Below are 12,171 nucleotides of genomic sequence, written 5' to 3' on the forward strand. Positions count from 1 at the left end.
AGACGACCTTAGGGGCCCCTTCTTCTGTCAATCATGTGGTTGGTCATCCTCTTGTTCCGCCAGCCCTAATGTTTCCCTTCCTTCCCAAACTTGCCTTAAGACTACCTTTTTCAATAGTGGCCTCATTAACGCCAGATCCTTAGCATGTCACGCACAAGATATCCACGACCTTATCGTATCAGCCGATCTTGATGCCCTATTCATTACCGAATCCTGGCTGCATGATGCCTCCAACCCTGATCTTGTAACCGCCCTTCCTCCTGATTTCACCATCATCAGGCAGGACAGACCCATTGGTCGGGGAGGCGGGCTGGCCATCATTATAAAGAAAACATTCAAGTGCCATACACTTGATCTGGCCGCCTTCAAGGATTGCGAGTCCCTGGGATTTGTTATCCAAATTAGTTCCTCCTCTGCCTTCTCTGGAGGACTTGTCTATCGCCCCCCCGGAAATGCCACTTCATTTTTGGACTCCCTTGATGAAACTTTGGCAGCCCTCCTTACCCACTATCCCTCCTTCACCCTCCTAGGGGATTTCAATCTTCATTTGGAGTCTTGTTCTGATTCACACTCTCTTAATTTCCACCATTCCCTCGAGATTTTTGGTCTCTCCCAATTAGTTTCCCTTCCCACTCATTGTGCCGGGCACACCCTGGACGGCATTTGCACAAACTTAGCCTTTTTAGAAGTCTCCCCCCCCCTACCACAAATATGGACAGATCACTGTCTCATCCCTTTCTCCATCCAATCCAAAACTCTGCCTCCTCCCCCCACTAAACACTCCCATACCCCCTTTCCAGTTAATTGGAAAAAGGTAGCTGAGTGCATCAAACTCAACCCCCTACCGACTGTCCCTCCCCCGCCCATAATGGGTGATGCAACAGTAGACTCCATAAATTTTCATCAGTGGATTGACAGAATGGTCTCTGCTAATTCAATATCTGCCACTCAAAAACCAGCTCGTGGTAAGAAGAAGCCTAGCGCTCCCTGGTATACTCCGGCCCTCACTGACTGCCATCTTAAGTGTAGGCTTATGGAGAGAAAATGGAGAAAGACCTATGACCCTACTGCCAGAATCCTATACATCCTTCAGAGAAAACAATACCTTTCCGATATAAAAAGGGCAAAAACTGTATTTTTTACTCAAGAAATAGATTCAGCCAATCAGAAACAGCAAACGATTTTCAACATCGTAAAATCCTTCACTCATCCCAAGGCTTTGGCACGTGAAATTCCCCCCTCACAAATTCTCTGCGACCAAATCGCCGACTTCTTCGAGGAGAAAATTCAGAATATCCATAAGGACTTCCCCTCCCCTCCCACTCCAACCCAAGAACCCGACTCAACCACGCCCCTACTTAGTCAATTCACACCAGTCTCCCTACAGCGAATGCAAAAAGCCATTTTGGCTTGTAAATCAGGTGCCCCCACGGACTCTTGCCCCCCAGTCATCCTTCACCACCTCATCGAGGCTGTTAATCCTCTAATTAATGCCATTGTGAATCAATCTCTCCACTCCGGTGTTGTTCCCTCTGACTGGAAGAAGGCCATAGTCAAGCCCCTTATGAAAAAGCAAAATAAACCCCCCACCGATCTGACTAATATGCGCCCAATTTCCCTTCTCCCAGTACTAGGCAAAATTACCGAGCAATTAGTCCATGAGGAACTAAAACACTTTGTGGAAAATTTACATATCTTGCACCCACAGCAATCCGGCTTCCGCCCCGGCCATTCCACAGAAACCGCTCTGATTGAGTTGTCTGACACCATCAAGTTCCTGCAAGATGAGGGCAGGCAGGCTGTCCTCATCTTGCTCGACCTAACCGCGGCCTTCGACACCATCTCTCATGCTATTCTTATCAATAGGATGCGTGAGATTGGTGTCTCGGGCTCCGCGCTTGCTTGGATAATTTCATTTCTGTCCAACCGCTCTCAAACGGTTTCCTTAGGCCCTTATCTTTCCGGCGAACGCCCTATTACCTCAGGTGTGCCTCAGGGTTCCGTCTTGAGCCCTCTCTTTTTTAATGTATACATGGCCCCCCTCCTTACGTTGATTGAGTCACATGGGATTCTAGTGACATCCTATGCTGACGACACTCAACTCGTCGTCACTATTGACAAAAGAATCCCTGACGCTGCCATCAGATTCCAAAACTGCCTGTCAGAAGTCTTCTCCTGGCTCAACCTGAATCATCTGAAATGTAACAGCGCCAAAACCGAAATAATACCCCTCGGTAAAGGTACACTCTTTTCCCCTAAAGAGTGGTGGCCTCATAACTCCGAAGCACCACCTAGCGCGGTTGTGTCAGCCCGCAATCTGGGAGTTCAATTCGATGCTTCCCTCAGCTTCGATGAACATGTGCGTATCACCGCAGGGCGCTGCTTCAGCTTAATCAGGCAACTAAAGAAATTCTTTAATTTTTTGCCCATTTCAGCCAGGAAATCAGTCGCGGTTGCGCTCATCCTTTCCCGGCTGGATTATTGTAATGGCCTCCTAGCAGGCATTAAGAAGTCCTCACTAAAAAAATTACAAACTGTTCAACACGCAGCGGCCAGGCTCGTCCTGAAACTCCCCCGTAGGTCTTCGGCCACTGCAGCCCTTAACGCACTCCATTGGCTGCCCCTCCACAAGAGAATCTTGTTTAAGCTTTTAGTCACCGTCTTCAAAGCTAACAAGTGTACGGGTCCAGCTTACCTAATCAAGCGCTTTCAGCGTTATACTCCAACTCGCTGCTTGAGGTCATCAGGCGCTAATTTCATCTCTGAACCCCGAATCAAATTAAAAACAAAGGGTGGAAAGACCTTTTCATTCCTTGCTGTTAGGGCATGGAATCGCCTCCCCCCTAATCTTAGGCATGCCCCCTCAGAAAGCCTTTTCAGGAAATACCTGAAGACATGGATTTACTCTCAATCTGACTCCTCAGTTCTCGCAGCTATCTGATCCATGCTATCCAAGTAGATCTGCTGTGGGCCTAGCGCCAAGATGCTCCCTCCGGAGCGAAAGAAGCGCTTTACAAAAAACCAATAAATATCAAATAAATAAATATCAAATGTAGCTCATGTAGAGCCGAGAAATAAGAGTAGTTCCGGTGCCCGGGATGATGGGCCCTCCAAGTGTCTGTCAGCCCTCAATGCTGTTGCCAGTCTCGTCGGGCTTCTGCTATTCTATGTGTGGGAGCGTCGGGGAGTGGTGGATGGGATCGGTCTAGAGCAACCTCAGTGATGCAATTGAAATCACCCCCCCCCAAGAGCACGGATCCAGTCAGAACCGGCGCCAATGTGTGAGAGAGCTGTGTAAAGAAAGCAGGCTTATCGACATTAGTAGCGTAAATACTTCTTATAGTAATATCTTGGCCATCAAGGTGTCCCGATACCACCACGAATCGGCCCTCAGGTTCTATTATCTGCCGAGCACATTGAAAGGGGACCCCCGCCTGCACCTATATTAGGGTCCCTCTTGCAAAAGCAGAGTACGTAGTATGAAATACCTGCCCCCTCCAGCGGCACTGTAGCGCTGCCCCTTCTGTCTATATTAGGTGGGTTTCTTGTTGCAATGCAATTTGCACCCCTCTTCTTGTCAGATGAGCATGTATTTTGTGCCGTCGGCCCATAGTGTGCATCCCCTTAACATTCCAGGTCATAATTTTGAGGCCTACGGAGGTAGTCCTAATACAATCTCTAGATTCAGGCAGTATGATTCTCCCACAGCGACATGCCTGACCCCAGACCATTTGCCCCCAACTGTAAACTCTACCCAACTCCCACTCCCAAGGACAGGCGCACAAGAACAGGTGCCCATCCAAACAGTCATTCAAACAAGAAATCATAAAAGGTGGTGGAGCGTGCTCTGCTTCAGTTGGCCTCAGAACCCCCCGACCCCCCTCCCCTGTATCTAGATCTCTCAGTAGGCCCCCATGATACACACATGCCCTCCCGCAGCACACCAGTTGAGTCTCTAGGGCCAAGAGCCAATATTGGTCATCCTACCATCCTCTCTCCATACCACCTGTGGCTAACATCTCCATGGCTAATGGCTGCCACTGCTTGGACTGCCCTGTCTCGTTCTGGTCGCTGACCAGCAGGAGAGAGGGCCCTCTGTGACGGCGGAGTGGAGGACAACTGACATCTGGGTGAGTTTGGATGTGAAGAGCATGTTTCGTTGCCGCATCTGGTTCCCAGCCAGTCCCAAGCATCCTACGGGGTGAGAAAGAAGTGCGTTTCCGCCTCTGATGTTACCCTAAGGCGGGCTGGGAACAGCATGGCGTAGGGGAGATGTCGCTGCGCTTCCCTAGCGTAGCCCGGGAAAATCATCACCCTGCTGTTCCCGGTCTGTAGATTCTGTTTCTCACGGGCTCTTTGTAAGATGAAGTCTCGATCCCGATAATGTAGTAGTCTCACCACCAGTGGGCGGGGTGGAGCACCAAGTTTAGGTGGTCTAGCCGGGATGCTGTGGGCACGTTCCAGTCATAGAAGGGGGAGAGACCCTCCAGGGCCACCTCCATTTTCAGCCAATTTTCCAGGTACTGGACCGCATCAGCTCCCTCTTCTCGTTCCGGGACACCTACAATGCGGAGGTTATTCCTTCTTGAGCGCCCCTCGCTGTCCTCAGCCCTCATTTCTAGCACTTTGACCCGGTTTACCTCTTCTTTCAGGGTATCTTGTAGGGTGGCGACAGAGTCCGGCACGTTCTTCATTGCAGTCTCATTGGTCACCACTCTCTCTTTAAGTTTGCGGTGTTCGTCTTTCAATAGGGTGATATCCGTCCTAATGGCGTCCATCTTCGCCTCCCGCGAGGAGGTAATGGCCTGCATGATGTCGACCAGGGTGGGGTCTCCGGGTGGTCTCCCCCCACGTCCTCCAGACGCACTTTCATCGTCGTCAGTGTGCTGCTCCGGTTTGTCCATCCACAGCACCTCATACCCCTTTTTCCTGGACACCCGTCCCATCATGCAATTCGTTGGCGAGTGATGAACTGCTTGAGTAATTTCCGCGAGTCCCAAATTCCCAGGGTCAGTGTGATGTGGACACACACCAGTGATTGCAATGTCGTCAGGCCTCCAGTCCTCGTGAGCCTTTTCAGTTGGTTTCCCCCATTTAATGGTCGACAAAGACGTACCCAGTGTATGGGGCAGGCACTGCCAATCTGTAGGGGCTCTTGGTAGGCACCTCAAGGGTCTCAGGAGTATGGGGGTAAACTAGTCTGGAGCATGGGTCCAGCCCCAAACAGAGGTCTAACAAACTGGCAGCAAAGTAGAGTTAGCACTGTAATGCCCCTCGTCAGCAGGGTCCGGGCCCAGTGTCTCACATTCGCTTTGGAGGTGCGTGCTATGACCAGCCCAGTCAGCGTAGTACTCACGTGCTCTAGGGGATATACACCACACACCCATCACCAGATAGGCCTTCCCTCCAGTGCCTCCAGGTTCAGAAGAATAGTGTCGTGATCCGCACCTCATCTCAGTCGGGGCACCATTTTCCCTCTAAGTTCCAAACTTCAGGCTCTGCTGGCGACGGGTTGTGGGCCATGTAACGCCTACTAAATGCCCATGTGGTCTTCCTTATTGCAGACCTGTATATATAGGTCCTCTGGCACTGCTCAGGACAGCGCAGGGTGTTCCTGAGCGCAGGGTCACAGTGCTGCAGTCCGCCGTCTGCCCCACCCGGTCTCACTGCGTTTCCTCTGCGGGTTTAGGACAGTCCGGTCGAGCCCCTAGTCCCGCATGTGCTCCTCTCTCCGGCAGGCCGCAGATCTCCTGTACACCCAGTCCCCGGTAATCCCAACTATTGGGTCCTCCCAGTCCGCTCCGATTCCTGAGCTATATAGTAGCTTCCTATAGTATAGGCCATTATGTGTAGCACTCTAGGGCAGTTGGAATTATGTTCTTTGCAGAGGAATCAGCCCTGCAGTGAACAGCCCCACCTCAGCACAGCCAGGGTCTCCCGCTCCGCCATCTTGAAGTCAGGCATCAACTTCCAAGCGGCAACTCTCACTGCCCCTCGGCCTCACCGCTTGGTGGTCCCTCAGGTGAGTTCCAGGCTTCACGCGGCCTCCGATCTGTGGTTCATGAGGCTGGAGTGTTCACCTCTGGTCAAAGCTTCTGTTTTGTCTCGTGTCACGCCGGGTGAAAGCAGGCAGGGAAAACCTGCTGGTAACCCACAGTAGTCTAACATTGCACATCGACGATGGCACCGGGGTCGTTTCACCCCCCCTAGGACTCAGGACTCTCCTACCGCGCTCAAAGCCAGCCCGCTCCTCCTCTCTAATTCAGAGCTGCCATTTTGGGGTCAGGATGTAGCGCCAGGTCACGGCTCTTCTCCCTCCCCGTAATCCGCTCTCAAGCCAGATCTGCCACCAGCCTGTGCCCCATGGGCAGGCTCAGGACCTCCGCCGCTCCTCAGGTGCGGTCCATAATACCCAGGGCGTTGTAGTTCGCGGCGATCACTCTGCTAGTTCACGGCCGCCATCTTAGGTCGCCACGGCCAGTGCGGGACAAAGAATCGTTCCTTGTTCCGCAATCCAGCCACCTACGCTGTCGAGGAAGCTCCCACCAGTGCACTAGATGTTCCCATTTAGGGGCCCCCTTAATATAGCAGGATCAATTACAGTGGAGGGAGGCAACAGAGGAGCTCCAAAGCTCGCTTCCTTCTACATCGGCGTCAGGCCACGCCCCCCCAACAAGTACGATAGTCATGCAGCATGTCTTGCAGTTCTTGTACTAATATCACAGGAAGGTGGACCATGGCTCACCAACAGGCTCTATGTATTTCTTTTTTGCATGTGGAGCATGAAATTCCTGTTGATAGCAACTTTCATAGTCGTCCTCATCATTGTCCTGATACCTGACGTGAAGCTGAGAGGGACTGTGAGCAGGATCAAACATTCCATCATTGGATTCCTCCAAAAATGTTGTAAGTGGGATAGGAGAAACCACTGAAAGACTCAGAAAAAAATGACTGGTCGGCGGTGTCGTCGACGGGTATCAAGACAGTTGTTGCGAATTCGAAGGTCATTTATGGCCAGGCGTAGGATACATTTATGGCCAGGCGTAGGAAACAGCGTCATCGGCTTCGTCGACGGCATCTGTGTGGTTGAAGAGGACACGTTATCATCGATGATGCAGAAACGGTAGTCGTCGACGAGGTCGTAGACGAAGAAGAGGTGGTCGTCGGCAGAACAATCATCATCGACAAGGATGTCGATGTTGACAAGGAAGTTGTCGTCGTCATCTGTGAAGTCATCATCGACAAAGAAGTCGTCAGCGGAGCTGGTACCTTGGTCGTTGCAGGAAAAGTCGTCAGCTGAGCCGCAGTTGACAGCGCAGCTGTATCTGTCGTCGACGAAGCAATTTTCGACGAGGAGATCTTCTACGAAAATGCAGGAGATACATGTTCCAATGGTGGTTTTTGTATTGACGGAGACCCAGAAAATAGTGTTGTCGACGATATAGGCTTTTTAGAGATTGTAATCTTCATGGATGGTTCTGAAGATGTTTTTTCATACTTAGATGTCAGATGGCTTTTCTCCTCAGTAGGAAATTAATGCTTTCCTTTTTGTGAGGGACCTGCAGCTTCCTGACTAGACTTTTTGGAAGCCTTTTCTTTATTTAGAACCGTCAGAAGATTTATGGAATCTCTCTCTCCTTTTTGATGTTTCCTGAGAGGCCTGTGATGTAGAGCTCTTCTCATCCTCAGAGATGACATCAGACATATTTTTCAGTCTCTGAAGCCAAATTAACAACCTACCCTCTCTATCTTTAAGGGTTTTGGTTGAGAAGGTTCTACAAATCTTGGAGTCCTTTACTTTATGCAGGGGGGTAGAGACAGCAGATACAGTTCTTATGGGGGTCCTCAGAATACAGTCTCTTCTTATATCATGTTCCACACGACCTGAAGAGACCTTTCCGTGAAGAATCCGACATTTTAAGAAGATATCTGGTAAATTGAAGAAGAAACTGAGCAGAGCTCAGGCAGACTCCCTGTCACACAACGTGTGGTAGAAAATCTGAGAAACCTAGCCTCTCTTGGGAGTGTTCTACAGGGTGCTGTCGCCTGATTGGTTGCTACTTAAGGTTGGTTCTTTTTTTGCAAAAGAAAGTAGTTAGGCTATTACAGTGACTGTTCATTGCATTGTAGCCTATAGTAGTATTAACTATTGCTTTTATAAGTATACTGTGGGACTCCCATTACGACGACGGGATGATTCAAGTATGTGAATCTATGAAGGATCCAATATTGGAGAAAGTGCTGCCACTGGTTTACCTTCTCAGCAGAGACCAAACATTTAATGGAAACAGAGTCCAAGTTACCTGTTACAATGAACAGGTATGAAAGACTACTGTGTACACACACAGAACCTTTCATATCTACATCCGTCCCTAGTATGTAACTAACCATATTCCAACTGTAACAAACCTTGAGAAATATACTTTGTTTTAACACAACAGATTGGCTACTGGCCTGCCCTCCTAAACAATTAATCACACAGTTGTAAATGGTTGCCTCCCCCTTCTTTTCCATTCCGATTAAAATCCTGCATGCGCTCACAAACACACACCTGCACCCCTTCAACACTGATCAGCACTCTTCATTGGCAGGGGCAGGGTTTTTTCTTCTCCTGCAGATGTATTAGTTTTCCAGAAGTACTTTTTTTTTTACATTTATACTGTAGTCAAGCATCACCAGATTCATGGTCATACAGAAACAAGGCTTCAAAACAATCCCAAAAAATACTCTTTGCACACCACTGCAGAAGATTTTGTGAGGCTCAGAAGTACAGGAAGTTGAACCATTAGAGAGACTCTTTTGGATGAATGCATTTGTGTTCTTGTGTGTGCAGTTATAAAGTAGCTTGAAAGAAATTGAAAATAATCTATGCATCAACGCAGAAGGAGGTAATTGTTTTGCTTGCGAAAAACAAGGTAAATTTTGAATTAATCTAAACCACTGGCATGTAGACCCAACACCTTTCCACTGGATTGTTTGTTTTCTATGTGTCATTACAGAATAAGAGTAATATTCCTGTGCAAAGCAGTCTTCGCAACACACCAAAATGGCCAGATCCGTCAACCTGCTAAGCTGCATATATGGGAACACAAGCAAACCCAGATAGGTTTCAGCCTTACCTAGTTTCTTAGCAAGGAGGTCTGCTTATATAAGTAAGGTGACAGAGAGCAAAGAAATTACAGATTGGAATGCTACCCTAAGGAAAGGTACGCCAGTGGTTCTGATTAATGCAAGTATACCACCCATCACATTCTTTATTTCTCAATGAGTCACTATAAGTGACAGAAGCTTGTGTTCCTATTGTGAGTGAAACATATTCTAGGAGTTGGGGTTGGGCCAAGAGTGATTTACATGGTTTCTCCCCCCTCTCATGGCAAAGAGATCAAAACTAAAACGGAAGAAGCAGTGCTATAGAAATGAGTGGTTTTGATTAAATCAAGGATTCCCTCCCATCACATTTACTGTTCTTCAAGGACAGCTGGAATACCAGAAAAATCTGCAAGGGAAGATACACATGCTCATCTGAAATTGGTTTGTTAATATAAGACATGGTCAGTTTTTTGGTTTCTTAACTCGTTTACCTTTTTAAAAGACCATTCCTATTTACCAAAACTTTCCTTTTCCTAATACTTTATATACTTTGAAACCATATAAATCATTTAACGCAGAATATCTTTTAAGGGTATTTTAATAAAAAATACCTGCAGTGGCTAACAGTGACAACCCTCTCCATTTGCCCATGGTGCCAGCCACCAGCCTCACCAATAGCACCCAACCCATGACTTTTATATGGTGCAACATTTCTACCCGTATATTTTAAAGGTGAGTATCATTTACATTTTGGAAAAACTTAACCCATAGATTATGACAGTTACATTTTTGGATATATGATCAGATTAAATAATTCAACTGCATATCACATTAACAAAATTTTAACAACCAGAACGCTTATTCAGAAAGAGAATCACTAAAGACAGATGGGACCAAAATTTGGAAAAATTAGGAGCCTGATCACGCTAACCACAAAACGCTTGGCAAAAGATTTGAGAGGAACAGGTGTTTAGATTTACTATTAGAACTCACCATCGCTATAAACCGGCCAATGAAGCGGAAATATTTCAGGTGGTCAGGGTTGATGTAAGACGCAGGGTTGATCTGTAGGCAATAGTTGTCCTTTCCTGCATATTCAAATAGGCAGTACATTGGGTTCAGCACTTCATGTGACAAAAGAAAGAACCATTCTCTGAAATCAAAAGAAAAAGTTTGACAGTAATAGCAATGAAAGCAGGTGATGGCTAGTTTGAATGTGAAAATGATACCCAAGCTCATCTCATGAAGGAGTAGGTAGCCTACAGGGAAAGATGCAATTGGGGATCTGAAAAAAATCACCATTGCTAATCTAACAGCTCAACGTTGTTCTGAGTTGCATGCAAAACTGTATGTGAAAATAATAATGTTGGCATGTTTTAAATGTGGCTAACACCAAATCAAGTTAGTATCCTAATGTACAATTAAGTATTACTGGCACGGAGGAGCCAAGATGGCGATCGGGATGGCTGTATAACCGCTTGGCTCCGTGAGCCCTCCCGCCCCGCACATATATCCTGGCGATAAACCTGAGCAGTATTTGCTAATTTAAGTAGGTGAAGGGAAGGGAAGCATTCACTTACCATCTGCTTTTGAGGCTCCACCGCGCAATAGACCCGAAGAACTGTCTCCGTCTCGTTGGCGGCCTTCGAGGTGCTGAGGCCGGGATCTCGAGTGAGGGGAGTGTCGGGCCGTGATTGCAACACCAGCGGCCTCTGGTTGCGGTGGGAAGCCGGTCCGAGAGAACCTGAGATCTGCGAGCTGGAAGAGGTGATACCAACCCACTCCCAATAGTGGGTTGCCCTGCGGGAGGTGAGAAATAGCTGGGACGGAGAGAGTCCATGATGCCCAGTTCCCCTTCGGTGTGCTACCCGGTTATGTTAACAGCCCTCCCTGGGAACCGGTGGGTGACTCCCGGGCAGCAAGGAGCTTGTTTAGCCTTTCGGTGACTCTCCTTTCTGCTGCCTGCCCGGACTATTGAGATCCCGCTGTGAATCCTGCTGATCCCGGGGGTCGGACCCGCTCCTGAGGTGCGGTGGTGGGGGAAGAGAATGTGACGGCTGAAATGGCGGATGATATCTTCCCGTGCACCCCTCACCTGGGCAGAGAAACCGGTGCACAAGAGAATCCCGGGGTCTGGCTATGTGAGAAACCGCCCACGCCCAAACATATACTGACTGCACTAACAACCCTGCAGACAGCCCTGATCCGGGAGGCCCGAGATTTGGGACAAAGGATGGCCGCCATTGTTGTCCCGCCATCTTGTAACGGCACGGATCGCTCTCAAGGAGGCGCCGATGTGTCTGCCTCTGCTTCTTCGACGTATTCCCCGGATGAGTCTACATTCTTAGTGACGTGGATAGATTTGGTTCATGAGCTTACTGTGGATACACCTGTGGGGCATGTGATTGTCTCACCGGGGCCTTTCTCTGATCGGCAAGTGGAGGAACAGCATCGATACACGGCTTGGGCGGCCCCGTCGGGGTTTTGACGCTTCCCGCATCGTGTGTTTCCCTTTCCGTGTCTGGCGGGACTGTGTTCGGACTCGAGACTGTTGGCGGTGTTGACATTGTTCCAATCAGACTTCCGCCATGCATCATCGGCAAAATCTCGGTGGCTGGGGTCCTATGGAGCGGCGGCACTGCCTGATCTTCCCGGTGTACTCGGACCCTTTGTGCTACTTTGTATCCCGTATGCGGGATGGTTCAACGTTGGTACTATTGACAAACGAGGCCAGGGGTGAATTCGATTGGAACATGGAGGGACTCATGGCTGGTTGATGGTGATTTGAGGGGCGCTTAGCGGGGATGTCATTGATTGCGTTATACGTGATTGCTGCTACCTGTATTTCTTTTACCATTACTGTTTATACGATTTTTGCACGCGGAGGTGGGAGGGGCCGGATGACCGGATCGAGGGCCCTTCTCCTGTATTTTTTCTCTTCTTTTTCTCCTTTTCTTCTCTGTATTTCGGGTCTCTTATTTAGGGCGACAGGCACGCTGCTGGGGGGGTAGGCCGTAGCCTTTTGCAGGGGTGCAGGGTTGAGGGTTGGGGGATGGGTTTGTTATTTTGTTCTATCTTTGT

The 12,171-nt window shown here is 48.8% G+C and overlaps 1 protein-coding gene across 2 annotated transcripts in view; it reads right to left on the bottom strand.

Moving 5' to 3' along the window:
* The window catches only part of ITCH (itchy E3 ubiquitin protein ligase), a 981,537-nt gene that overhangs the window by 315,437 nt on the left and 653,929 nt on the right, over nucleotides 1–12,171 (bottom strand). For both annotated transcript variants that reach the window (XM_078652175.1, XM_078652176.1), the window contains exon 17: nucleotides 10,084–10,243. In XM_078652175.1, coding sequence (XP_078508301.1) covers nucleotides 10,084–10,243 — 160 coding nt within the window. The remainder of the gene's footprint in view (nucleotides 1–10,083; nucleotides 10,244–12,171) is intronic.

The sequence above is a fragment of the Lissotriton helveticus genome, chromosome 7 (genome assembly GCF_964261635.1).
Source record: "Lissotriton helveticus chromosome 7, aLisHel1.1, whole genome shotgun sequence".
Classification (NCBI taxonomy): Eukaryota; Metazoa; Chordata; class Amphibia; order Caudata; family Salamandridae; genus Lissotriton; species Lissotriton helveticus.